This window comes from Natator depressus, chromosome 7 (genome assembly GCF_965152275.1).
Source record: "Natator depressus isolate rNatDep1 chromosome 7, rNatDep2.hap1, whole genome shotgun sequence".
NCBI lineage: Eukaryota > Metazoa > Chordata > Testudines > Cheloniidae > Natator > Natator depressus.
In genome coordinates this window covers 119154049-119180991 of record NC_134240.1, presented here as the reverse complement: position 1 = coordinate 119180991, position 26943 = coordinate 119154049, and the positions used below count along the sequence as shown (strand labels likewise).

The following is a 26943-nucleotide window of genomic DNA, read 5'->3' as shown; positions in this document are numbered from 1 at the left end:
CCGGTTTCAGAGTAGGAGCCGTGTTAGTCTGTATTTGCAAAAAGAAAAGGAGTACTTGTGGCACCTTAGAGACTAACCAATTTATTTGAGCATAAGCTTTCGTGAGCTACAGCTCACTTCATCGGATGCATAAGCTGTCACCGTCAGTCGCTAGAGTTGGAAGAATTAAGGGCCCAATCACACAGTACACTGGCTGGCAACATTCCTGTTCAAATACACAGGAGATTTGCTGCCATAAGAGCTGTCCTTTAGAGCGAAACCAGCCATTGGATCCATGGGGCTGACCCGAGCTATCCAGCAGAACTGGCATCTCCTTTGCAGTGCTGACACATGGCTTCTCTGGATTTGTCCAGGCTTCAGCTATGGATTGCCACAACCTGTGCACACCACCTCTACCTTGGGCAGAATGCGGCGAGGCCTGCCCACAAAGCGTGCAAGTTAAAAAGCACTATCTCAGCTGTGGATTGTGATCGCCTGAAATGTGTTGCAACGAAGGTGCTACCAGGGGGGAAAAATAGAGCAGCTCCATGGTCTAATGGAGCAGTGCATCTAGCATGGAACTCCTGAGCTCTGATGCCAGCACTGTCTACATGGGTGGCTTTGGTTAAGCCCTTTAACTTCTGTGTCTTGTTTCCCCATTTGTAAAATTGTGAGGAGGACAGGGACGGGACCTAAAGGGTGCTTACCTACCACGCAGGGATTTTATGAGGATCGATAAATGTTCTTAAAGAGTTTTGACCAGATGAAGTGCCAAGTAAGTGCTCAGCATTGTTACTGTTGTTTTATTATTTATTCTACCCTTAGATGGGGTAACTCCTAGGTAGCAGCTTCCACCCATGCAGAGCCCCTGTGACAGAGCGGGGGCAAACTTTTTGGCCTGAGGGCCACATTGGGGTTGCAAAACTGTATGGAGGGCCGGGTAGGGAAGTCTGTGCCTCCCCAAACAGCCTGGCCCCAGCCCCCATCTGACCCCTCCCACTTCCTACCCCCTGAATGCCCCCTCAGAACCCCCGACCCATCCAATGCCCCCCTGCTCCTTGTCCCCTAACCACCCCCTCCCGGGACCCCCTGCCTCTAACTGCCCCCCAGGACCCCACCGCCTATCCAACTCCCCCACTCCCTGTCCCCTATCCACACTCCTGCCCCCTGACAGGCCCCCAGGACCCCACACCTATCCAACCTCCCCATTCCCCATCTCCTGACCCCCTATCCACACCCCTGCCCCCTGACAGGCCCCCCGGGAATCCTACGCTTATCCACCACCGTCCCCTGACCACCCTCCCAGAACCTCTGCCCCATCCAACCGTCCCCTGTCTCCTGACTGCCCCTGGCACCCCCTTCCCCTTATCCAACCTCCCGGCCCCAGCCCCCTTACCATGCCGCTCAGAGCAGCATGTCTGGCCGCTGTGTTCCTCGGCCGGAGCCAGATATGCTGCCATGCTGCCCTGCTTGGCGGCGTGGCTGCTGGGAAGGGGGTTAATAGGGGATGGGACGGGGGCTAGCCTCTCGGGCGGGGAGCTGAAGGGCTGGGCAGGACGGTCCCGCGGGCTGGATGTGGCCCACGGGCCGCAATTTGCCCACCTCTGCCCTATGATGGATGAGAGAACTGCTGATGTTATTGATCCAAAACATCAAGCTGGTCATGGATGCTCTGCGGAGAGCCTGTTTTTCAAGTCTCCACACAGTCCTGTTGGCAGATGGAACTTTCTCCCACCTCACTCATGCAAAACAGGTATCTGTGTTTATTGCACCAGAAGCGATCAAGCACTCACTTTTCACCACGAAGAAACTGATAAGCAAGTTCCTTGCCACCATCTCTTACAGATAACACCTTGCCATTCACTGGCACCGTCGCGCTGAGGTCCTCAAAGTGCTTTACAAATAGTAATGAGACTGTCAGGGCAGAGAGGGGAAAACTGAGGCACGGAGATTGTCTGACACTTTCAGAAGAGTCCTCTAATTTTGGATCCCTGAGGTGAGACAACCTAGCATTCTGATTTATATCCGCTTCCTTGCTATGCACAGAGAGCCGCAAGCGAAGAGAGGAGTTCACTGTTGACCAGGGGCACTGCCCTATCATTCTCCAGTCCAGATTTGTGATACTGGAGCTTGGATTTCCCCCATTTCACTTTGACATCAAGGCCTGCATGCATTTCAACAGTGCGACATCTGGCGGCAGCAGACTCTTCTGTTGTTTAGGTTGCTGACTTGCCATGTGTGTTAAAAAGTCCTGATGTCACTGCAGGAAAATTTGTAATCTAATGCAGCTTCTAAGCTATGGGCCGCGTCGAAGCACATCTTGCTGTGTTAAGCAAGAAGCCAATTAACCCTGTGTCTACATTGTTGTGGCTCCTACATTGTCCCAGAAGGAGGTAAATTAGAAGCCTAGAGCAGCTATAGCCTATGTGGAAATCAGAGGGAGCATGTGCTAGTGACTGGGGGACTCGGAACTGATTCCAGGTTGTGGGGTGGCTGGACTGCAGAGATCCACCTCCCAAGAAAGGGCTCAAACAAGGGGTCAGTGCTTGGGAGTGTGCCCTTTAAACCTAGGGGTAGGAGCAGTGACCAGATTCTGCCCAGTACCAGGTGCTTAGAAATACCTGGGACCAGCAGTTGGGTCCACTCACAACAAACTGGACCAGATTATGCATGGTTGTATCACCTTTTGAACACAGACAGCTCCACTACTTCCCTGAGAGCTTAAATACAGTCTGTCTGCCTTTAGTCATGTCTCAAGCTGAGAAACTCCTGCCCCTTTCCCCAGCCACGCATCTCTGTAGAGAATTCATTGTTCCATAGGGGGAGAGACCTTCAAAGTTGGTAGCCCTAGATTGCTCTGTGATGGCTTCCCAGTCAGTCATTCAGCTAGGTAGACATGATGGATGAGGGAATATCTTTTACTGGGCCAATTTCTGTTGGTCCAATAAAAGCTCTTTGTCAGGCAAGCTTGTCTCTTTCACCAATGGAAATAAGTCCAGTAAAAGATATTCCCTCACCCACGTTTTCTCTCTCATATCCTGGGCGCAACATGGCAAACATTCAACAGGTTGTCATGCACCTAACAGAGGCCCATGTTATCTGACAGTATATTTCTCAGCTTGTTCATCAAATTCCCAAGCAAATGGCTGATATAGGCTGGCTAAGGAAGCAAGAGGCATTGAGGTCCCTCCCCACTATTCATTATGCCACCTGTGTCCCAGAAGATGCAAAGACTTCTCGAGCCAGTGTACTGAGAAGCCGTGTTCTCAGCAAAGCCTTGATTTGTTGCTTTGCATTTCCTCCAGTTTGACCTGTTGGTGAAGGAAATCTCTTTAGGACTAGGTGCTGAGCCTGATGCTGAGAAAGAGCTAAATGACATTTTTATTAACTTTATATTAAATTAATGTATATACACTTCTCATAATGCATTAACTATTTGCTACCTAACCTTAGCTATACTTGAAACGTTTTAAGTATATGAAAGGTTAAAATATAAATCAATTACATATTACACAATTTACAAACAAATTAGTTTATAAAAATCGAGCTAGTTAAAGGAAAAATTAGTAAGATAAAGAATAGAAGCAAAGTTCAGAGGAAGGGGATCGAGAGGGGGAAGGAAGGAGAGCTCAATGGCCTCTTGTTTTCAGTCAGCATTACTGATCTAACTGCATTGTGCATTATAAATGAAATGTGCTTCCATTGGGTCTCTACTGGGGCATGGTGATGGCTGTGGACATACTTTTTACACCAGCTCTCTGGTATAGTTTGGTGTTTGCAATACCAGCCGGTACCATTTACTAAAGAGCAAACCATTTGGTTCATAATCTTGTGAGGGCTGCCCTCCACTTCCCTACTGCAATCAAAGGAAGTGGAGGGCCGTCAAGCACCCTGTGGTATTGGGCCCACAGTGTAGTAAAGTTACCCTAGATTCCTAGACGCGGAGGTAAAAGTGCATCATAAGCAGCATATATGATATGATTTATGCATGAGTGCCTTTAATTTAATGGATGACTGCATTGAACTGCTCCCTGTGCTATTATATGGATTATGCGAGTGCCTGCAGCTCTAACACCTGGTAGCTTTTGTTTCTCAGGATCTTCTCTATCTAGGTAAAAGAGAATTTTCCATTTCAGATAAGTGCAGTGTTATTATTTATTTATATGGTAGAACTCACAGTGTGCTAGGGGTTTTCCAGACATTCAGAGAAAGGACAGTCCTTACCCCCACCTGGTGCAATTCAGCCTAAGGACAGAGATGGACAACAGACAGAGGTTAGGGGAAGGGAGAAAAAAATATGGAATTGTTGTACCAGTCAACTAGATTCCCTGTAAGGAGTTCACCAGAAGTGGATCTTTAAGAGGAATTTAAATAAAGACAGGGTAGGGGCTTTATTTTGGCCCTCTATATGGGGTGAATTTCACCCCAAATTTGGGAGGCTTTAAATGAATGAGATACTTTGGGCTTGTCTAGATGAAGAGTTAGTGTGGGGCAAGCTGGGGTGGGTGTAATTCTACAGTGCGCTAATATGCTGTGCATTAACTGTCTGTGTGGCCCTGTGGACCTTGCTACCTCACGTGAAAAGTTCCCCAGTTCACATTGACCTACTCTTGTTCTGAAGCAGAGTAGATTGAAGTGCACCAGGGAACTTTTAGTGCATATTAGTGGGGAACATATGGACAATTAGTGCACAGCATATTAGTGCATTGTAGATTTACACCTAAGTTCCCTCTAAGCTGCGTGGCCACGCAGCAGGCTATAAAGGGCCAGGCAGGCACGCAAGTGTGCAGCCACATGGGCCTGAAGAGAGATGTAGGGGGTGAGCGGGGAGGGGAGCAAGTTGGGGCGTGCAGGGCTTCTGAGGGGAAAGGTGTCTCTCCCCCAGCCCTGGCCCTGGAGCTCCTGCCGGCGGGGAGAGGCACCTCTCCTCTGGAGCTGCTGCTGGTGTAGTGGCGCAAACTGCAACTGGCCCATTTCCCCACCAGTAGCAGTTATCTCCGTGTAAGGATGGCCTTCTTTGCTTACCCAGCAGAATTTGGTACCCTAGTGGTCCATGGGTAGTGAATTCTGAGGGATGGGGGTTCCGGAGCTGCTGCTGGCAAGTAGGGGCACCTCTCCCCCAGCCCCGGGCAGCCTGCATCCCAGAGCCCACACCCTCAGTGGGAGTCCTCACCCCCTGCACCTCAGCCCTCTGCCCCAGCCCTCATCCCCAGCCCCATCCCAGAGCCCACACCCCCAGCCAGAGCCTGCACCCCCCCACACACTCTAATCCTCTGCCCCAGCCCTGAGCCTCCTCCCACCCTCCGAACCCCTCAGCCCCACCCCTGCCACACATCACCTCTATATTGCTGCACATAACAAAATTCATTCTCCACAAAGATGTAAAAAATTAGAGGGAACTTTGATTTACACCCCCACTTGCTGTGAACTAAGTGTTCATCTAGACAAGCTCTCTGATCCTTATAGACACTTCTTTGTTTGCTAGAGAGAAAATAAAAAGGAAAGTCAATAAATATGATGTATACTTTATTCATAATGCAATTTCTATGAACTGGGCTGGTGTGGAATTATACAGCCAATGGGTCAGATTCATCCTCAGTGTAACTCCACTGACTGCAAAGTTAATAATTTTCATGTATTTCAAGGTAGAAGGGACCATTTATGATTATGTAGTCTGAATGGTCATAACACAGGCCACAGAAACTCACCCAGTGATTCCTGCATCAAGCCCATAACTTCTGCTTGAGCTAGAGCATCTTTTTTAAAAAAGACATTTTGTTTTAACTTCACTTTTTATTAACCTACGTCAAAGACCTTCTCCTCACTGAGGACTATTAACCTGACATGTTTCAGGATACAGCAGGGTTTTGAATGACCCACTGGGCAAAGTGTGGCAATAAACTTTACAGTGGGATATTTCATGTATGCGTTTTATGCACCATAAATCAAAAAGGATTGTGAATGTTTTATTCACACTTTCCCAAGGGCGGGGGGCGGAAACAAATTAATCTTTTGGATGGAAGCCAAGGATAAAGTTCACCCCAAAAGGGGAAGGTTTCAGACACTTACGAGTATGTGAAAATGGGAGGGGGGAGGAGGAGGGGGTTGTAAACAAAACTATTCTGCAGCCTTAAGAAAAGTGTGTGCTACAGCTCTGCGGCTGTAATAATAACTATCGCCCGCGCCTTGATTGTGCTCCACACCTCGGGCTGGTGCATTACTCCAGTCTCTGATCCTAATCCCATCATGCTGTAATGCTCTTAAGAGAGAGAAAAAGTGGAAAGGAAGAAACGTGAGTAAAGTTCAAGAGAGGAGAAGGCAGGAGGCAGCTTCAGTACCTACGACTTTTTTTTTTTTTTTTTAAATGACGTATTAAATTACAGACCTGCCTCTGCTGTACCGTTTTATACTGATAGCTTGACATGACGTTGAACCACTTCTGCATTTGGAGCACGGTCATCCAGGGTTAGGATTGCAGGAATGCCTGTCACAGTGTTAACTCCTGCCTACTGGCTTGGAGCTGAGGCGGGAGGTTTCACAGCAATGGATCAAGCTGGGGAGGATACCTGGGCCTGGTTGCACGCCTTTGCTGTTGAATCTGACCTCTTTGTCTTAGCTTGTGCTACACCATGTGATACTGCACATAGGTTTTATATATGCAGCGGGGGCATATGTAAATACAGAGTAGAGAGGTTATTGAGGCTCTCCATGTGGGCGTGTATGTAGAACTAAGGAAGCATCTAAAACAATTATGGGTATTCAAGAGAGTTGGTTTTTTGTATTTTTTTTAACATACTGTTTATTTGTGCAGGAGCACCTAGACCCCCTATTCATGGCCCAGTGCCCCATTGTGTAAACACAAAACAAAAATATGGTCATACCATATAGGTTTTCTATAATGTCACTCACCATAGCTTCTAAGCACTTTGCAGGTAACTTAAATCTACATAATGAGGTCCCTAGTGGATTTCATGGAGTTTTCTGCTCTTCCCCTTCCCCGGCTAAAGAGATTCTTCTGGATATGTGTGTGTGTGTGTGTAGAAGCGCCTCTGTCTTGGGAGGTAATGGATGGACACATTGTATCTGCTGTAGCTTGGGGGTGACCCATAGAGCTTTGAAGAGCAGGACCAAAATATTGCATTGACAAGGAAAACAAACAGGGAACTAGTGAAAGGATCCGAGCACATGGGTGACATGATCACATGCATCAGGCAGGCAGTTACATTCTACTTCAGCTGGAGACAGAGTCTCTGCAATACATCACTTTCAGCTCTCTATAGAGTGAGTTACAGTGATCCAGTCTGAAGGTGATGAAGGTTATGTGTGTATACATATATAATTATCATGGCCAAGATGGAATCCACTCTGCAAGTGGCTCTGGCCAAGAAAAGGCACCTACAGGAATGCAGCAGAGAAACTGCCTTCCACACTGAACCTGTTCCAATCCTCCTGGAGTGAACACACACACACACTGGAACAGTACAACGAATATCAGACAGGGAAATATTTATTTACAGAGGGATGAATGGAGAAAAACAACACGGGGACAGTACAGGGAGCAGTAAAACAGGGTTACATCTGACACAAGGCCCCACAGGCCCAGTGGTACCACAATATAGAAATGTAGGGCTGGAAGGGACCTTAGAAGGTCATCAAGTCTAGCCCCCTGAGCTGAGGCAGGACCAAGTAAACCCCCAGACCAATCCTGTTCTTAAACACCTCCAGTGATGGGGAATCCACAGCCTCCCTTGGAAGCCTGTTCCAGAGCTTAACTACCCTGAGAGTTAGAAAGTTTTTCCTAATATCTGACCTAAATCTGCCTTGCTGCAGATCAAGCCCATTTCCTTTTGTTCTTCCTTCAGTGGACATGGAGAACAATTGATCACAGTTCTCTTTATAACAGCTCTTGACATATTTGAAGACTTATCCAATCCTGCCTCAAGCTTTTTTTTCCCTCAAGACTAAAACAGGCCCAGTGTTTTTAAACCTTTCCTCATAGGTCAGGTTTTCTAAGTCTTTATCATTTTTCTTGCTCTACACCAGACTCTCCAGTTTGGCCACATCTTTCCTAAAGTATGGCACCAAAACTGGATAGAGTACTTCAGATGAGGCCTCACCAGTGCCGAGTACAGCAGGACAGTTACCTCCCGTGTCTTATATACAACACTCTTACTAATACACCACAGAATGATATTAGCTTTTTTTGCAATTGCATCACATTGTTGACTCATATTCAAGTTGTGATCCACTATAACCTCAGATACTTTTCAGCACTATTATCACCTACCCAGTTATCCCCCATTGTGTAGTTGTACACCGGACCCTCACTAGAAAGTGGGATTTGGGATCCATGCGCGGTACTATGTTAGCACGGGGATCGCGTTAAAATGAATTCCAATTAAGTAATTAAATTTGGGATCCATGGCCGTGACCGCGTTATATGTGAATTCGCGCTCCATAGACACGCATTCTAGCGAGGGTCTGGTGTAGTTGATTTTTCCTTCTTAAGTGTAATATTAAACATTTATCTTTATTGAATTTAATCTTGTTGATTTCAGACCAATTCTACAATTTGTCAAGATCATTTTGAATTCTAATCCTGTGCTCCCAAATCTTTGCAATCCCACCCAGCTTGGTGTCATTCACACGTTATAAACATACTCTCCATTCCATTATCCAAGTCATTAATGAAAACACTGACTAGCAATTGACCCATGACTGACTGCTGCAGGACCCCACTCAATATGCCCTCCCAGTTTGACAGTGAACCACTGATAACTACTCTTTTCCCTACATGCTTTCAACCAGCTCTGCACCCACCTTATGTTTTCTAGATGAAATTATCATTTCCCTAGTTTGTTTATGAGAATATCATGTGGGACTGGGTCAAAAGACTTCCTAGAACCAAGATCTCTCACATCTACTGGTTTCCCCCTATCTATTAGGCCAGTAACGTGTTAAAGAAGGAAACTGGGTTGGTTTGAGATGATTTGTTTTTGACAAATCCATGCTGGTTATTCCTCATAACCCTATTATCCTTTTGGTGCTTACAAACTGAATGTTTAATAATTTGTTCCAGTATCTTTCCAGATATTAAAGTTAGGTCTGACTGGTCTATAATTCCCGGGCATCCTCTTTATTCCCCTTTTAAAAGATAGGTAGGGCAGACACTGAGCAATGTATCTTCACTCAGAGTTCAGGAGGTCTGGGCAAAGATCCAGCCCAGCAGTTGGTCTTGGGTGCTCCTGGTCATTTTTGGTGCCAGTCAACTTTCCCCAAGAAACCCCTCCAGTGCCTTCTTTTGCCACTCTCTGCAAACGCACACAGAATGACAACTTCTCCACTTAGCTACTTGCAGCCTCCCTCCTTATTCCCAATGCAAGGTCACAAGCCCTGGTACTCAGGGCCCCATACAGCTCTGTGTGACAGTGATACTGGGTCCAGCTCTGGTTTGTCCTTCTCGGGTGATTCCTCCCTGGCACAGTGTGCCTCCTGGCTCCTGACCTGGGGCATCCCTGGTCGGCCACTCTGCCCATCCCAGGCTTTAGGCTGGTTCTTAGCTGCTTCAATATGTGAGGGCGTGCTCCCAGTAGACCACTTCTCTGGAGCTACAGAAACACCTACCCTGTAGCTCTTCCTCTGTCTACACCCCCGGAACAGCCAGGACTTCCTCTGCCTCAGGACAAGGTTTTAAAGGGGTCATACTCTCTAAACCCCAAGGGGGTTACATACATACATATGAATAAAGAACAGGAGTACTTGTGGCACCTTAGAGACTAACAAATTTATCTGAGCATAAGCTTTCATGGGCTCACAAAAGCTTATGCTCAAATAAATTTGTTGGTCTCTAAGGTGCCACAAGTACTCCTGTTCTTTTTGCAGATACAGACTAACACGGCTGCTACTCTGATACATATGAATGTGTATATATATTGATGGATAAACCGGGAGGACTGTAGAGCAAGTTTTGGTTTGCAGTTAAATACACTTTGGGCCAACTTCTTTGTGCTGTTTGGATTCTGGCCACAATGGGCCAGCTGAGAAGTTCCCCAGTGGCGAAGCTCTCAGGTGGCCTATACTCAGTGAGGGTGGTCCAATGCCAACCACCCACACACCCCAGTGAAGGGGGTATGCTGGGGGAAGGAGTGGGTGTGGTGGAGGTCTGCTCTGAGGGCTAGCTGGTCTACACTACCGCTTAAATCAGTGTAACTTACGTTGTTCAGGGGTGTGAAAAAGCCACCCCCCGAGTGACGTAAGTTACGTGGACCTAAGTGCTGTCCGCACCAGCACTATGTCAGTGGGTGATGCTCTCCTGCTGACATAGCTTCCACTCACGGAGGTGGAGTAATTATGCTGATGGGAGAGCGCTCTCCTGTCAGCATAGTGTGTCTTCACCAGATGTGCTAGAGCGGCAAATCTGCATCAGTGCAGCTGCAGGGATGTAGCGCCGTGGTGTAGATTTGCCCTCAGAGTCCTCAAGTATCATATGATTCCTTGGGGCTCATATGACATTAGCATGAGTTAGAGCAAAAGGGGCGGGCAAACTTTTTGGCCTGAGGGCCACATCGGGTTTCTGAAATTGTATGGAGGGCTGGTTAGGGGAGGCTGTGCCTCCCGAAACAGCCAGGCGTGGCCCGGCCCCCGCCCCCTATCCGAACCCCACCCCCCTGCTTCTCACTCCCTGATGACCCCCCTGGGACTCCTGCTCCATCCAACCCACCCTGTGCCTTATCCCTGACAGCCCCCATGGGACCCATGCCCCATCCACCCCTTCCTGTCCCCTGACTGCCCCCGCTGCCCCACCCAACCCCTCCTCTCATTCCTGACTGCCTCCCCCCGGACCCCAGCCCCATCTAACCACCCCTCCTCCCTGACTGCCCCCCACTGCCCCATCCTACCCCCTCTCCTTCCTGACTGCCCACCCCGGGATCCCTGCTCCCCCATTCAACCCCCCTGTTCCCCACCCTCTGACCGCCCCAACCCCTATCCACCCCCCCACCCTCTGACCACCACCCCGAACTCCCCTGCCCTCTATCCAACCCCCCCTGCTCCCTGCCCCCTTACTGCACTACCTGGAGCACTGGTGGCTGGCCCAGAGCACCAGGACAGGAAACCATGCCGCCCGGCTGGAGCCAGCCATGCCGCTACACAGCACAGAGCACCGGATCAGGCCGGGCTCTGCAGCTGCGCTGCCTGGCAAGAGCTCGCAGCTGCGCCGGCCAGACTCCGGTCCTGCCATGCCAGCCTTGGCCCCACCGGCCAGCCCCCGGCCCTGCCGTGCTGGCCGGCCCTGGCTGGGCCCCAGCCATGCCAGCCCCCGGTCCCAGATACGCCAGACCCCAGCCCCAGCCCCACTCTGCTGGCCAGCCAGCCAGCCGACCCCAGCCCCATGGCCGGCCAACCCCAGCCCCCGCCTTGCCGGCCAGAGCAACTCCAGCCCCTCTCCCTTTAATCGGTTAGCCATTTAAACGATATAATTTTAATAATTTAAACAGTTAACTTTTTAAATGATATTTAAATCTCCATTTCAAACACAGTCTGGTCTTGTGGATTGAACAAGGGATTAGAAGCCAGGAATCCATAGGTTTTATTTCTAGCTCTGTCATCAACTTGTTGGTGGCCTTGGCAAATCACTTGTTTCCCCATTTGTGAAGCTGGATTAACATTTGGATAGTGCATATTCATAGGCCTACCCACTGTGCTCATCACTGTAATATCACAGACACTACTGATTTATCCTACAGCATTTCATAGAATCATAGAATATCAGGATTGGAAGGGACCTCAGGAGGTCATCTAGTCCAACCCCCTGCTCAAAGCAGGACCAATTCCCAATTAAATCATCCCAGCCAGGGCTTTGTCAAGCCTGACCTTAAAAACTTCTAAGGAAGGAGATTCTACCACCTCCCTAGGTAACGCATTCCAGTGTTTCACCACCCTCCTAGTGAAAAAGTTTTTCCTAATATCCAACCTAAACCTCCCCCACTGCAACTTGAGACCATTACTCCTTGTCCTGTCATCTTCTACCACTGAGAATAGTCTAGAACCATCCTCTTTGGAACCACCTCTCAGGTAGTTGAAAGCAGCTATCAAATCCCCCCTCATTCTTCTCTTATGCAGACTAAACAATCCCAGTTCCCTCAGCCTCTCCTCATAAGTCATGTGATCCAGACCCCTAATCATTTTTGTTGCCCTTCGCTGGACTCTCTTCAATTTCTCCACATCCTTCTTGTAGTGTGGGGCCCAAAACTGGACACAGTACTCCAGATGAGGCCTCACCAATGTCGAATAGAGGGGAACGATCACGTCCCTCGATCTGCTGGCTATGCCCCTACTTATAAATCCCAAAATGCCATTGGCTTTCTTGGCAACAAGGGCACACTGTTGACTCATATCCAGCTTCTCGTCCACTGTCACGCCTAGGTCCTTTTCCGCAGAACTGCTGCCTAGCCATTCGGTCCCTAGTCTGTAGTGGTGCATTGGATTCTTCCGTCCTAAGTGCAGGACCTGTGAAGTAGGGAAACATTATCCCCATTTTATAGATGGGGCAAGTCACACAGTAATTCTGTGGCAAAATTAGTGTTGGAGCTCAAATCTCCTGTGTTCCAGGACATAAGCTTTTGTGAGCTACAGCTCACTTCATCGGATGCATCATAGGTGTGTGTACAATGTATATACTGTACACAAACCTTCTGAACTTGCCTCTTGTTATGGGCAACAGCACCCCCCCACCCCGAATTCATCTGCTGTAGTGTACACACACACACTCTGAACTCACCTAGTTGTATGAAGGTACATACACAACTCCTGTCCTTGTGCCTACACATTCATGCTCTCTGAACTCCCTTACACCCACACTTGTCTGCTCTCTGAATTCCCTGCCCTTGCATGTGTACACGCACACCTCACCGGCTCCTGTGTGGATACACACACACACACTCTGAACTCTCTGCCCTTGGGTGTACACTCCATCCCATACCCCCTTCTCTCTCGAACTTCCTGCCATTGGGTGTACATACACACACACACTCTCTCCCTGAACTCACCTGTCCTTGGGTGTGTACACACACACACTCTCCTGGAATTCACCTGTCTTTGGGTGTGTACACACATACCCTGCACTCCCTGCCCTTGGGTACACATACACACTCGATCTCAACTCACCTGTCCTTGGGTGTGTGTAGACACACAGGTACACCCCCCCCCCCCGACCTCACCTGTCTTTGGGTGTGTACACACACACACACACACACACACACACTGAATTTACCCGTCCTCGGGCGTGTACACACCCACCGGCTCCCCCGGAGCACCCCCCCCCCCCCGCCTTGGCAATGGGGCTGGCACCTGCCGGGCGGGCCGGCCCCGGGGAAGCGCCGCGGGGCGGGGGAGCGGGGCCGCAGCCTCAGCGCGCCGCAGCTGTCCAGCCCGCGCCGCTCCAGAGGTGGCACATCTGGCCGGCCCACGTGACCCTGGTCCCTTAGCGACTTGTATGAACAGACAGCTGTCACCATAACAACGGGATGGGGCGGGGGGGGGGAGGCTGCGGCCCCCGCGGGCCGCGGGGAGCAGGCAGGGGCTCGCGGGGGGCGGAGGAGGAGAGGCTGGGGCTGGGGCTGGGGCTCCGGCGCAAGGCGGGGCGGGGGGAAAGGGGGGCGGGAGGCAGGCCTGCGGAAGCCAGGTGCGATCTGTGGGGCGAAGCGGGGGCGGGGGAGAGAAGCAAGAGGCGCAAAGAGAGAAGCAGGGGAGGACTCGGGGGCTGAGCCGTAAAGGGCAGGGGGGGGGATTAGAACCAGAGTCTCCTCAGGAAGATCAGAGCCCCCCCCCCCCGCCCCATTGGAGCCAAGCATCAGCCGCTTCCTCCTCCGACACCCCCTCCCCGCAGCCCGGGAACCAAGTAATCCCCATCGATGAGGAGGAGGAGGAAGAGAAGACAAAAGGGGATTTCAGCTCTAAAGTGACAGCAAGGGAAAGGAGAAGCCGCAGCCGAGGGAGAGAGAAGCTGAGGCAGAGCAGAGCGGCAGGTCCCCCCAGGCACCCACCCGGCGGCAGGGCCCCAGGAAGGGGGAACCCACCACACACACGCGCCCTCCAGCTGTTGGCTTGCTCTCTTCTGCCTTTGATGCCATGGGTAACAGCTTCTCCAGCATCCCTGCACTGCCCAGAGGCAACCAGAGCAGATTCCACAGGGTCCACCACCAGCACCTGAAAGGTAGGGGTACCCCATCCTGCGTGACTGCGCCTAGGGAGGGGGCTATCTGTGGGGGCTGGCCGTGGAGCAAGAGGTTGCGTTGATTGTTAGTTTCTGTGCTACTGGTCTTTAAGCCCCGGTCCTCTTTCTTTAGTGAGTCTCACATTATGTCTTAGAGAGGCTCAGGAGGTAGGATCCCTCCCCCGCCTTGCCTGTCTCAATGTGCTCCTATTTGACAAACTCTCCCCCAGGGCCTTAGTCCTGGAAGCCCAAGTGGGGTGGGGAGGGACACTTGTAGCTGAGACCATCTGGGTGCCAATGAACTTCCCAGAAGGTTAGACACTCAAGGCAATCAGCTTTCTCACCCCAGTGACTAAAGGCATATAATTGATACGCCAACAATTCAGGCCCAATTTGCCATTTATATCACCATGCCCCTCCACACCTTCCCTTCATTCAGACAGGGATGGCCTTGTCGATGTCTTTTAATTCTCTATAGTGGGAATAATGCATGAAGGATGGCTTAAAGAAAGTGAGGGGCAGCATATTTGAGACACATGCTGTCTTTGTGGTTACCCAAGAAATGTAATTTGGGGGGAGGGGGGATGGACCATCACCCCATTTTGGAGAACCAAAGGATATCTGGGGCTTCTATTCCAGTTTGAGCCAGGATTATTCTTCTTCCTCAGCCCCCACCATGATGTTAAAATCTCATTTCTGAGCTACATTTGTGTGCTCTCAGTGCCATATCCAATGGGATGACTTGCATGAGTAAGGTGGTCAGGACTGGGGGTCAGTGACATTAATTCTTTTCTATCTTTCCCCTCATGCTACCCCCTCAGAGCACATAAGTCAGGGCAGAATCATGAATTGGCCCCTGAGTGTCCATATTTTCATATCCCAAGGCACTGAATGAAGTCAAGGGAGTACGTCAGAGACCCACCCATACAGAATGGATGCTGGAAGAAGGATGCGATTTCCATAGCCATTCTCTTAATCATTAAAACTTGTTGCTGCTTCCCCTCAGGCAATGTGCTAAAGAATTTGCTTTCAGTCTGTAAAATGGGGAAACTAGTGTTCACCCACCGTTCTACTGAGCTTTGAGCTCCACAGTTGAAAGGTGCTGTGGATTAATGATGATGATCATTATAGTTATTAAATAGGAGGATTTTCTGATACCTCCGTGAGAACTTAGATTCCTCCCCCACCCCCCAGTGGATAATTTGGAACAGTTGTTGCAGGAACTGAGGGCTATTGTCAAGGCTTTTTAAATGGGTTTGCCAGAAGATGTCCAAGAATGTTTACAGTCCTATGATGGACTGATGAGTCGATCAGAAATTCAGTGCAGACAATTGCTGTATTTAAAATGAGACTGGCAAGGAGGGGCCATTGAACCCGAAAGAATGACCAGTCATCCTCTACCAAGGCAAACATGAAGGCACCCACAATGCTGTAGTAGTTGATATGCAATTGTAAACTGCCAGGAAGGGTTTATCTTTAAGAGTAATGTGGTCAGCTGGAAATCTTTCTAGAGCAACCTTAAGCAGATAAGAATTTGTAAACTGTAGCCAGAAGGGACACTTGCCTTCTAATCTGTTATCATTAGCTTATCTGAGATTTCCAAGATGCTATTTATAAATCACTTGATTTGTTTCTTTCATGGCATGTTTTTATTTATTTATTTACTTATTTATTTATTTTCCATTTTAATTGGGTTGCCATCCACTCCAATGCAACAAGCAAAATTGTTCGCACTTTGTAATGTAACAGAGCAGTTAAAATCATTTTGATTTGAATAAAGAGTTAACAAGGCATTGCCATTGTTGTAAAAACCAAGCAACTGCCAGGGACAATATGTGCTTTTTTCTGTCTTTTCTGAAACAAGACAGCCTCAGGTCCTACATTTATATGCAGAATAAACAAGTCTGATCAGATCTGACAGGTTGCTGTAAAATGGTTTGGAGGCATAGCAGCAAAAAGTATGAATGTCACACTGTTTTGTTACATATCTGCTATTTAATGTGTTGGGAAACTTATTTTAATTGAAGGTACACTTCTCCCCCCCCTTCCCTCTCCACCCCCAACACTGGACTGAACATTTGAGTTTGTGAGGGACAGAAAGAGGTAGCTGCTTTGGAAACCACATAGAGCTTTCAGCCACCAAATCAGCACAAAGCAGAGACAACTATATGACTGTATTGAGCTGTGCATAGTGGTTAAGAGATCTGAAGTTAGAGTTTTGAGGCCTTAAAGGTTCTGTTGTGCTTTGTAAAGATGGCATCTCCATACTCAGCGGATCTGCTCTCCGCATGTGCTCAGAGTCAGATCTCCTGACTTAAGTAGTCAAAACTGACTTTTGTCTCTCTTTACTCCCATTAGCCCTCCAAACCAAACACGGCTATGAGAGAATGAGCCCTATTCTATTACTTTTTGTGGATCACTCACAGAATTGTTTGCTAAGTTTCTGGGCAGTTTCTGAGCAAACCTACTGAAGACCGACCGTGAGGTTCTACAGCTGTCATTGCGGGCTGCCCTGATGTCCCTGAGGCCTGATTTGGCCAGCAGAACCTTTGCTACTGGTGATGGTGCACTATAAGGAAAAAACTCAGCTTGAGTCTCAGATGTCAGGTTTAATTTACAGTCCAGGGCAGCTAGAATAATCATCCCTTTACTTGTAAACTGAGTGCATTTGATGTGGTGCGTTTGTCAGACTGTGCCTGCAGCCCGGTCACCTTTCAGAGCAGAACCACACTTTAAAATCGCACCTGTCCTTCCCCGTCCCTGCCGCCCCACGAGCTAATTGTTATTCTATGGAAACCACTCTGCAAGTGTCTCTGCTTTGGAATTATGGATGCCAGGACTGTGCATCACACCAGGAGTATATTTTATTATTGATTAACATTTATGTCTCAGTATTGCCTAGAGACCTCAGCCAGACAGAGCCCCATTATATCAGGCACTGAATGAATACGCATGCGAAAACATGATGGTCCCCACCCCAAAGAGCTTACAATCTATAAACCATAAACTGAGACCAGACAGTTCATTTTAGTTACATTCTCAACTTGAATTTCAATTGAACTCCCTCCTCTTCCATGTAGACTAGTGCCCTCTTCTGCATTCATAATATCACTCCTAAAATAGTTGGCAGCAGTGAGTAGGCATGATTATAGAATCTTTCAAAGTGGGAGATGTGGTCTAGTGATTAAAGCACAGGCCTAGAGTCAGGAAACTTGCATTCTGTTCCCATCTCTGCCACTGACTGGCTGAGTGACATTGAGCAAGTCACTTAATCTCTCTGTGGTATGTTTGGTCTGCTTCCTCCATCTGTAAAATAGGGATAATAATGCCTGTCTCATGGGGATATTATGTGGCTTAATTCATTTATGTTTATCAAACCGTTTGAGAGCATCAGGTGGAAGATGCTTTAGAAGCTCAAGGAATTATATTAGATCAGCCATAGATCTTAAAATGGGCTCTTACCTCTATGCTTGAGTCACTTTTCTTTTTCCCTTCCCTTTCCTGTGGATAATGATATGAACCTGTAAGGTACTGAGCACTTCCTTTTGAGTCAGTGGAAGATGAGGGCATCCAGAACCTGACCAGATCACCTTGCCTTGGATGTTGAGATCCCAAAACCACAGACAATGATAGGAGGACCATTTTCCTTTGGGCGTGGGGTGGTGGAAAGCTAGAAGTGGGCTCAACTACAGCATCCCAGCATGCTTTCCACTTGTAACCCAGCAGTGGTCCATACTCTGAGGACTTCCAAGGTGAGATAATATTGCCAGTGTGCTTCCCTAATGGAGGGCAAAGGATTATGCTCATCTGGTGACAATTTGTACTTGGCACGGCCAGAAGAACAACAAGAAGCTATTACTGTCCATGAGAGTCATTCTTTGCTAGTCTCTCGTATGGTTGCTGTTAACTAACAAACCAGGTGCGTGTGGCTGTTTGAAAGAAAGCCGAGAGGAGAAACTCAATCCGTACCTACTCTCATAGTTTCTGCAGATGGAACAGACCTCTTAGACAGCCGATCCATTCTTGTGCCTAATGTATGTTAATTAGTATTAGGGCCAGATTAACTTGAAATGTGCCAAAAGATAGGCCTCCACTACTTCTTGGAGGCATTTATTCCACAATCTAATACATCTCATTGGCTGCAACTTTTGCCTGATGTTCGTATTCAATTTTCTCTTAATTTCATGCCCTTATTCCTAGTCATCACCTCCACCCCCGCCCCCATTGCTTTCCCTCCTCGCTGTTTGCACTTTTCAAATATCTGTAGACAGTTATCACATCCCTTAATTAGTTGCTTAGCCAAGCTAGACATTGAACTCTTTCTCCTCTCATTTGCAGGCTGTGCGTCTTGTTGGTTAGAGCTACTGTTTAGTGCCTAGATCCAAGATGGCATTAAATCCTTTTTGTCGGACAGCCTTGGCCAGCAGTTAGGGCAATGGACTATGACTCAAGGGACCTGGGTTTTATTCCCTCCTCTGCCATAGGCTCCTTGAGTGACCTTGGGCAAGTCACTTTCTCACACTATGCCTCAGTGTTCCCATCTGTAAAATGAGGCTTCTAGTGCTAAGCCACCTTTGTGGAGAGCTTTGAGATCTACAGATCAATAGCACTCTATAAATACTAAGTAGCATTCCTGTACCTCGTCGTAAATCTGTTCCTCCAGTCACTGAGTCAGTTTTGCTGCTCTTCTCTGAACTCCTGACATGAGGATGGTTAGTGAGGGCTGGCACAATTTTTTGTTGTAGGTAACTGAACCTCCAGTAAGATGCATCAACTGTCTTATTGGGACATACCAATCATCCTGATCATTCAGTATCCTGTTTCCAGCAGTGTCTAATTCCAGATGATTATTATTTATATTGCAGCAGCATCCGGAGGCACCAATCAGTATCGGAGCCCCATTGTGCTAGGTGCTGTACATACATAAAGTGTTAAAGATGTTCTCTGCCCCAAAGAGCTTAAGGTTGATATTTAGGCTATGTCTACACTACAGCTTATGTTGGCAGAATTTATGTCATTCAGGGGGGTGAATAAACCACCCCCCTGAGTGACATAAGTTACACCGACATAAGCGCCAGTGTGGACAGCGCTATGTTAGCTGGAGAGCTTCTCCCGTCAATATAGGTATACTCCTGGGGGAATTCTGTGCCATTGCGCATGTGCAGAAGTTATGTCCCTGAAGATTTCTTTGCTTCCCTGCAGAAAAATGGCTTTCTGATGGGGAAGCAAAAGGAAGTCACAAGAGTGGTCATGCATCCCTCCCCAGCAGTATGTTTTTGGGTGCCTAGGGCAGCTGGCAGAGAGGTAAATCACTATGGGGCAGGGGGCAGGACTGGGAAAGACCCATCTGGTAGCTCCTACCCTGTCAGGCTCAGCTGCTAGTCCCGGCTGGGCTGGGGAGGACAGGACTTCCTCTTCCCCTACATGGCATCTGGGGCAGGGTCAGACCCACCCTCAGAATTCTCCCCCGGCTGCAGGAAGCTCTGTAAACTCCCTCCCCCCCATTTCCTGCATCTATTGCACCTCAGCTGCAGGGGGATGGATCCCTGTAGAGGGAGCTTCTCCCCCATCCACCCAACCTGCATGCATCCAGACCCCCTCATACCTAGACTCTCCCACCGAGCCTCACCTCTCTGCACTCAGAACCCCCCCGATGAGCCCCACTCCTTCTGCACCTAGACCAGCCCAAAGAGCCACCTGCACCCAGATCCCCACCTCACCGAGCCCCAACCAGCTGCACTTGGATCCCCACCCCACTGAGCCTCACTCCCCCAGCATCTGGACCCCCCACTCAGCCTCCCACACTCAGCCCCCCCGCTAAGCTCTATTCTCCCCACCCCCCAGGCCTCCCCCGCTGGGCCCCAACCACCTTCACCTGGACCCCCTGCAGAATCCCATTACCATTGCACCTAGAACCCCTCAATAAGCAAGCCCCTGTGCATCCAGATCCCCCTCGCACCTGGATCCCCCACTGAGCTGCCTGCACCCAGATTGCCTCACACAGAACCCTCTCAACCCACACCTGGATCCCCCCACATGAACCCCTTCCACACTTGGATCCTCCCTTGCTGAGCCTGCCCACCCATTCCTGGTGCACCTGGCACAGAGGGGCAGGGCCCTGGGGCATTTCTGGGGCTGGCCCGGTCCTTGTGTTATGTCAGAGCTGGGTGCAACCAAACTGCTGAGTCCATGTCCTGGGGGAGGGGGGAAGCTGGACAGTGATCTCCCACCTCTGTGCAGCCAGTGGCCTGTGCTCCCCAGTGCCATGCTGGAGCCTCCACATTTATTTGACAAATAAAATGTGCAGAATTTTAAAACATTGTGTGCAGAATTTTTAATTTTTTGGTGCAGAATGCCCTCAGGAGTAATCGGTCCCGCCGCTTGCGGAGGTGGTTTTGTTATGCTGATGGGAGAGCTGTCTCCCGTTGGCTTAGAGCATCTTCACTAGATGTGCTGCAGCACCACAGCTGCACCGATGCAGCTGTGCTTCTGCAGCACTGTAGGTGTAGACAAAGCCTAAGATTCTAACTCCTACAAGTAGTCCTTACTCACATGAGGAGTTCCAGTTGTTTTAGTGGGACTACTCAGGGTTTGCAAAATTATATTGCTTTACCTCTACAGAGCACTGTATGAAACAGTATTTCACCCTCATACCACCCTTGTAATGCAGGTGTAGTTCTTACTCACATTTTACACAAGGGGATATTGAAACAGAGAAGTGCAGTGACTTGCCAAAGGTCACACAGTGATTATAACTCAGGAATTCCAAACCCTGGCTTCTAGCCACTGGAGAATGCTTCCTTTTAAAACCCTCAGAACACACCTAATTGTGCAACACTGTACTAAGGAGGTAGTAGATTTACTCCTTCTCCTGAAGTGTGAAGCTTGCTAGCACTAGTTATTTTATCCTAGCTTACATAACTAGAGGCTACTCCAAGCCAGACCAGTATATGTCCATTGACATATATCTATGGCATAGAAACTTCCCTATCCCTCACAGATATTTTTATGGATCTCAGAAGAAGAGAAGAATAAATATAGTAATCTGGTGGATGTAGGTGTCTCGGTAATTGTAGGCTATTGACAAAAATGAATATCCTGCTGTCAGCTCCATTTTCTGGGATCACTAGCTAAAACTAAATGGAAAACAAAGGACATTTGTGGCTGGTGGAAATTAGAACTAGGGCTATAGGAAGTGATCAGATACACAGAACATGCTGTGGGAAGAGGCTATGACTGGTGCCACTTTTAGAGCTAATAATTAGTTAAGAGATAATTAGTAAATCACTCCGATTTGGGGAGCCTGGATTAGAACTCTAGCCCTTCAGTTTGCCAAACACAGGCTGCTATCTCCTGAAAACTCATTTAGTTGGTATCATTAGCCCCCCTGTATGTCCCGTTGCTAGAGGGTGATAACACACGCATGCAGACACACTCTCACTTTCTACATTATTACAGGCAGTCCTACTGGAGTTTCCAAGGGATTGTCCCCTCAGGGAGGGAGAGGCTGGGGAGGGGGACGAAGGAGTTGGGGTGGCCTCCCAACACGTGTTGGTGATAATTGAGGAAGGGAACCTCAGTCCCATACTGGCAGATGTGTCTGAATGGACAGTTGGACCCTCTCGTAATGGGAGCACCTTGGACTAGCCCTCCCATGGCTGCATAGTAGCAGAGGGGCCAGCAGGAATTGATGCTGCTTTAAGTAGAATTAACTCCAGATGAAGTTCAGTATGGAAGTCCAAGGGCCCAGTGGAGGAAAATGCAGCAGAGAGAGAGAAACTGCTGCTGGCGCTGCCCCCAACCCAAATTCTCACAGAGCCCCAACCACACAGAGCGCATCAGAGGGGATGGAATGGAGTCACAGGAGTACTCGTAAAGGACAACTGGCCTTTGTTTCCAGGCTCCAATCACCTCCCTGGGTCAGTTATAACACAGATAATTTGGCCTCTAATTAGTTTGTTAAACTTTTCCAAAATCACATGGCTTAGCCCTATTAGGTAGGAGCTGGCCTCCTTCCGGTAAAGAAAATATTTCTTTCCTTTGCAATGTTCTTGCATGGATCTCAGTGTTTTTGGCATTTTTGAATGACTTTGTCTAGCAGCTTACAGTCCCTTCATCCTCTCACTGGAATGTATTGAACCTGGGAGAGGAAGATAGTGAGAGGGTGGCATTCTTCTCTTCCTCTCCCTAGATCCACCAAAACTGAGTCTTCTTTACTCACAGAAGGACGTAAATGCTCATTCTAGGCCCAAAGTCATTGGCTCAGAGACCACAGGGGGAGGCAATGCTCCTTCCCTAATCCTGGGAGCTGCTAGAACCAGTTTGGACTTCGGGACAGGTTAGGGCAGCTCTGAGATCACCATGCAAACCCTATCCAAGCCAATGGCCACAGGAAACCCAGACACCACAGTGACAGGAGTGGTGATAGAACCTACCCTGATGACATCCACTCTGTCAATTACCTCTTCAGAATGTCTCCACCCAGGTATATACAAGAAGGTGAGTTATCATGTTGTCATAAATATAAAGGGAAGGGTAACCACCTTTCTTTATACAGAACTATAAAATCCCTCCTGGCCAGAGGCAAAACCCTTTCTCCTGTAAAGGGTTAAGAAGCTAAGATAACCTCGCTGGCACCTGACCAAAATGACCAATGAGGAGACAAGATACTTTCAAAGCTGGAGGGGGGGGAACAAAGGGTCAGTCTGTCTGTCTGTGTGACGCTTTTGCCGGGAACAGGTCAGGAATGCTCTTCAGAACTTCTGTTAAATTAGTAAGTAATCTAGCTAGAAATGCATTAGATTTCCTTTTCTTTAAATGGTTGGTAAATAAGCTGTGCTGCATGCAATGTATATTCCTATTTTTGTGTCTTTTTGTAACTTAAGGTTTTGCCTAGAGGTATTCTCTATGTTTTGAATCTGATTACCCTGTAAGGTATTTTCCATCCTGATTTTACAGAGGTGATTCTTTTACTTTTTCTTTAATTAAAATTCTTCTTTTAAGATCCTGATTGCTTTTTCATTGTTCTGAAGATCCAACGGTTTGGGTCTGTGTTCACCTATGCAAATTGGTGAGGATTTTTATCAAGTCTTCCCCAGGAAAGGGGGTGTAGGGCTTGGGGGGATATTTTGGGGGGAAGACGTCTCCAAGTGGGCTCTTTCCCTATTCTTTGTTTAACACGCTTGGTGGTGGCAGCATAGGATTCAAGGACAAGGCAAAGTTTGTACCTTGAGGAAGTTTTTAACGTAAGCTGGTAAGAATAAGCTTAGGGGGTCTTTCATGCAGGTCCCCACATCTGTACCCTAGAGTTCAGAGTGGGGAAGGAACCTTGACACATGTCAACACTTGAGGTCACATCTAGAATGTCCTAGGTCTGTAAAAACCACCAAGTTTACTTGGGGAGCAATCTAGATTGCGATGAACTTCATAATGCTAATGTCCACCATGTTCTCTGCTTGTTGGAATCAGAACTACTTCACCGTGGCTCCTGGGCCCTATAGTTTTAACAGTTAGAGGTGAGTGACTTTTAGCTTAAGTGTGCTTTTGGAGAGGGGTATGTGAGTTCTGTCCTCACTGTGTGACCTGAGTGACCACCGTGGGCAACCATGAAATATCTAGATGGCCACAGGTTTGTCACAATATTTTGCTTCCTAGATTACTGCTCATCTTGGGAAGCTTATGATGATAGCTCCACATCTGGGTAGGTTTCACATTCAGAAGCCTGGAAGCTTTTAAATATGGCAGCTGGTGCTCTTACCTGCCACTGTAATGAGCACGAACCTGCACAGTGCTGCCAGGTTGTTTTTAATAGTGCATACTGTTTCACTTAGAATGCATCACTTCATAGAATCATAGAATCATGGGATATCAGGGTTGAAAGGTACCTCAGGAGGTCATCTAGTCCAACCCCCTGCTCAAAGCAGGATCAATCCCCAACTAAATCATCACAGCCAGGGCTTTGTCAAGCCTGACCTTAAAGACTTCTAAGGAAGGAGATTCCACCACCTCTCTAGGTAACGCATTCCAGTGTTTCACCACCCTCCTAGTGAAAAAGTTTTTCCTAATATCCAACCTAAACCTGCCCCACTGCAGCTTGAGACCATTACTCCTCGTACAGTCATCTGCTACCACTGAGAACAGTCTAGATCCATCCTCTTTGGAATCCCCTTTCAGGTAGTTGAAAGCAGCTATCAAATCCCCCCTCATTCTTCTCTTCCGCAGACTAAACAATCCCAGTCCCCTCAGCCTCTCCCCATAAGTCATGTGTTCCAGTCCCCTAATCATTTTTGTTGCCCTCCACTGGATGTTTTCCAATTTTTCCACATCCTTCTTGTAGTGTGGGCCCCAAAACTGGACACATTACTCCAGATGAGGCCTCACCAATGTCAAATAGAGGGGAACGATCACATCCCTCGATCTGCTGGCAATGCCGCTACTTATACATCCCAAAATGCCATTGGCCTTCTTGGCAACAAGGGCACACTGTTGACTCATACCCAGCTTCTCGTCCACTGTAACCCCTAGGTCCCTTTCTGCAGAACTGCTGCTGAGCCATTCGGTCCCTAGTCTGTAGCGGTGCATGGGATTCTTCCATCCTAAGTGCAGGACTCTGCACTTGTCCTTGTTGAACCTCATCAGATTTCTTTTGGCCCAATCCTCTAATTTGTCTAGGGCCTTCTGTATCCTATCCCTACCCTCCAGCGTATCTATCTCTCCTCCCAGTTTAGTGTCATCTGCAAACTTGCTGAGGGTGCAATCCACACCATCCTCCAGATCATTAATGAAGGTATTGAACAAAACCGGCCCGAGGACCGACCCTTGGGGCACTCCGCTTGATACCGGCTGCCAACTAGACATGGAGCCATTGATCACTACCTGTTGAGCCCGACAATCTAGCCAGCTTGCTATCCACCTTATAGTCCATTCATCCAGCCTATACTTCTTTAACTTGCTGGCAAGAATACTGTGGGAGACAGTGTCAAAAGCTTTGCTAAAGTCAAGGAACAACATGTCCACTGCTTTCCCCTCATCCACAGAGCCAGTTATCTCGTCATAGAAGGCAATTAGATTAGTCAGGCATGACTTGCCCTTGGTGAATCCATGCTGACTGTTCCTGATCACTTTCCTCTCCTCTAAGTGCTTCAGAATTGATTCCATGAGGACCTGCTCCATGATTTTTCCAGGGACTGAGGTGAGGCTGACTGGCCTGTAGTTCCCAGGATCCTCCTTCTTCCCTTTTTTAAAGATGGGCACTACATTAGCCTTTTTCCAATTGTCCGGGACCTCCCCCGATCGCCATGAGTTTTCAAAGATAATGGCCAATGGCTCTGCAATCACATCCGCACTCTCGGATGCAGCGCATCCGGCCCCATGGACTTGTGCTCGTCCAGCTTTTCTAAATAGTCCCGAAGCACTTCTTTCTTCATAGAGGGCTGGTCACCTCCTCCCCATGTTGTGCTGCCCAGTGCAGCAGTCTGAGAGCTGACCTTGTTCGTGAAGACAGAGGCAAAAAGAGCATTGAGTACATTAGCTTTTTCCACATCCTCTGTCACTAGATTGCCTCCCTCATTCAGTAAGGGGCCCACACTTTCCTTGACTTTCTTCTTGTTGCTAACATACCTGAAGAAACCCTTCTTGTTACTCTTAACATCTCTTGCTAGCTGCAACTCCAGGTGTGATTTGGCTTTCCTGATTTCACTCCTGCATGTCTGAGCAATATTTTTATACTCTTCCCTGGTCATTTGTCCAACCTTCCACTTCTTGTAAGCTTCTTTTTTGTGTTTAAGATCAGCAAGGATTTCACTGTTAAGCCAAGCTGGTAGTCTGCAATATTTACTATTCTTTCTACACATCGGGATGGTTTGTCCCTGTAAGCTCAATAAGGATTCTTTAAAATACAGCCAGCTCTCCTGCACTCCTTTCCCCCTCATGTTATTCTCCCAGGGGATCCTGCCCATCTGTTCCCTGAGGTTGTCAAAGTCTGCTTTTCTGAAGTCCAGCCTCCGTATTCTGCTGCTCTCCTTTCTTCCCTGTGTCAGGATTTGTAGTGCTTGCCAACATCCCTATAATTTCAAGACAGGCTAAACTGGAGCAAACTGGGTACCCACATATGCTTACTGGTATCCCTGAAATACCAAATCTATTTCTGAGCTTTTTTTTTTTTTTGAAGCAAAAAGAATTTTATTTGCATAACACACTTACAAAAAATCACCAAAAAGAATAAAACAAAACCATGCAACAAAACAAAAGCAAACACAATGTATAACACAGCAGCCTTCAGGGGAGAGAAGTATTCAGGCTTGCCTGGGCCCGGAGCTGGGGGGCTTCCTCGACACTCATGGTCTTCCACCCTCCTGAGTTACCTGGTGGCCTAGAGCGGCGGGGCTTCCTTGACACTCATGGTCTTCCACCCCCTCGAGTTACTTAGTGCCACGCCCAGTGTCACCGACTATTCCTCTCCTGAGAGTGCCCGACAAGATGGGCAAGGCTGCGGGGTGGGCAGTTTGGGGGAGGGGGGGACGTACACCCACGTGTGATAGGACCCCTCCTAGGTGATGGTGATGATGGTATCCACAGCGACAATGGCTGGGGCTGTGGTCTCTCGATCTTCCCCTCAATCAAAGGGTCAGACGGAGGGAACCGGATGGAGTCACTGAGCAGAGAACCTCGGACAGCGCCCACTGCTCCTCCAAGGCGTCAAGGGAGTCAGTGGACGCCGCCCAGAGGAACTCCACCCGGATACGTGAATGTAT

The 26943-nt window shown here is 48.4% G+C and overlaps 1 protein-coding gene across 1 annotated transcript in view; it reads left to right on the top strand.

Annotated features, from left to right (window-relative positions):
• Nucleotides 1–13796: 13796 nt before the first annotated feature.
• NEURL1 (neuralized E3 ubiquitin protein ligase 1) overlaps nt 13797–26943 on the top strand; it is a 260957-nt gene continuing 247810 nt past the window's right edge. The window contains exon 1 of the mRNA XM_074959425.1: nt 13797–14191. Coding sequence (XP_074815526.1) covers nt 14107–14191 — 85 coding nt within the window. The 5' untranslated portion in view covers nt 13797–14106. The remainder of the gene's footprint in view (nt 14192–26943) is intronic.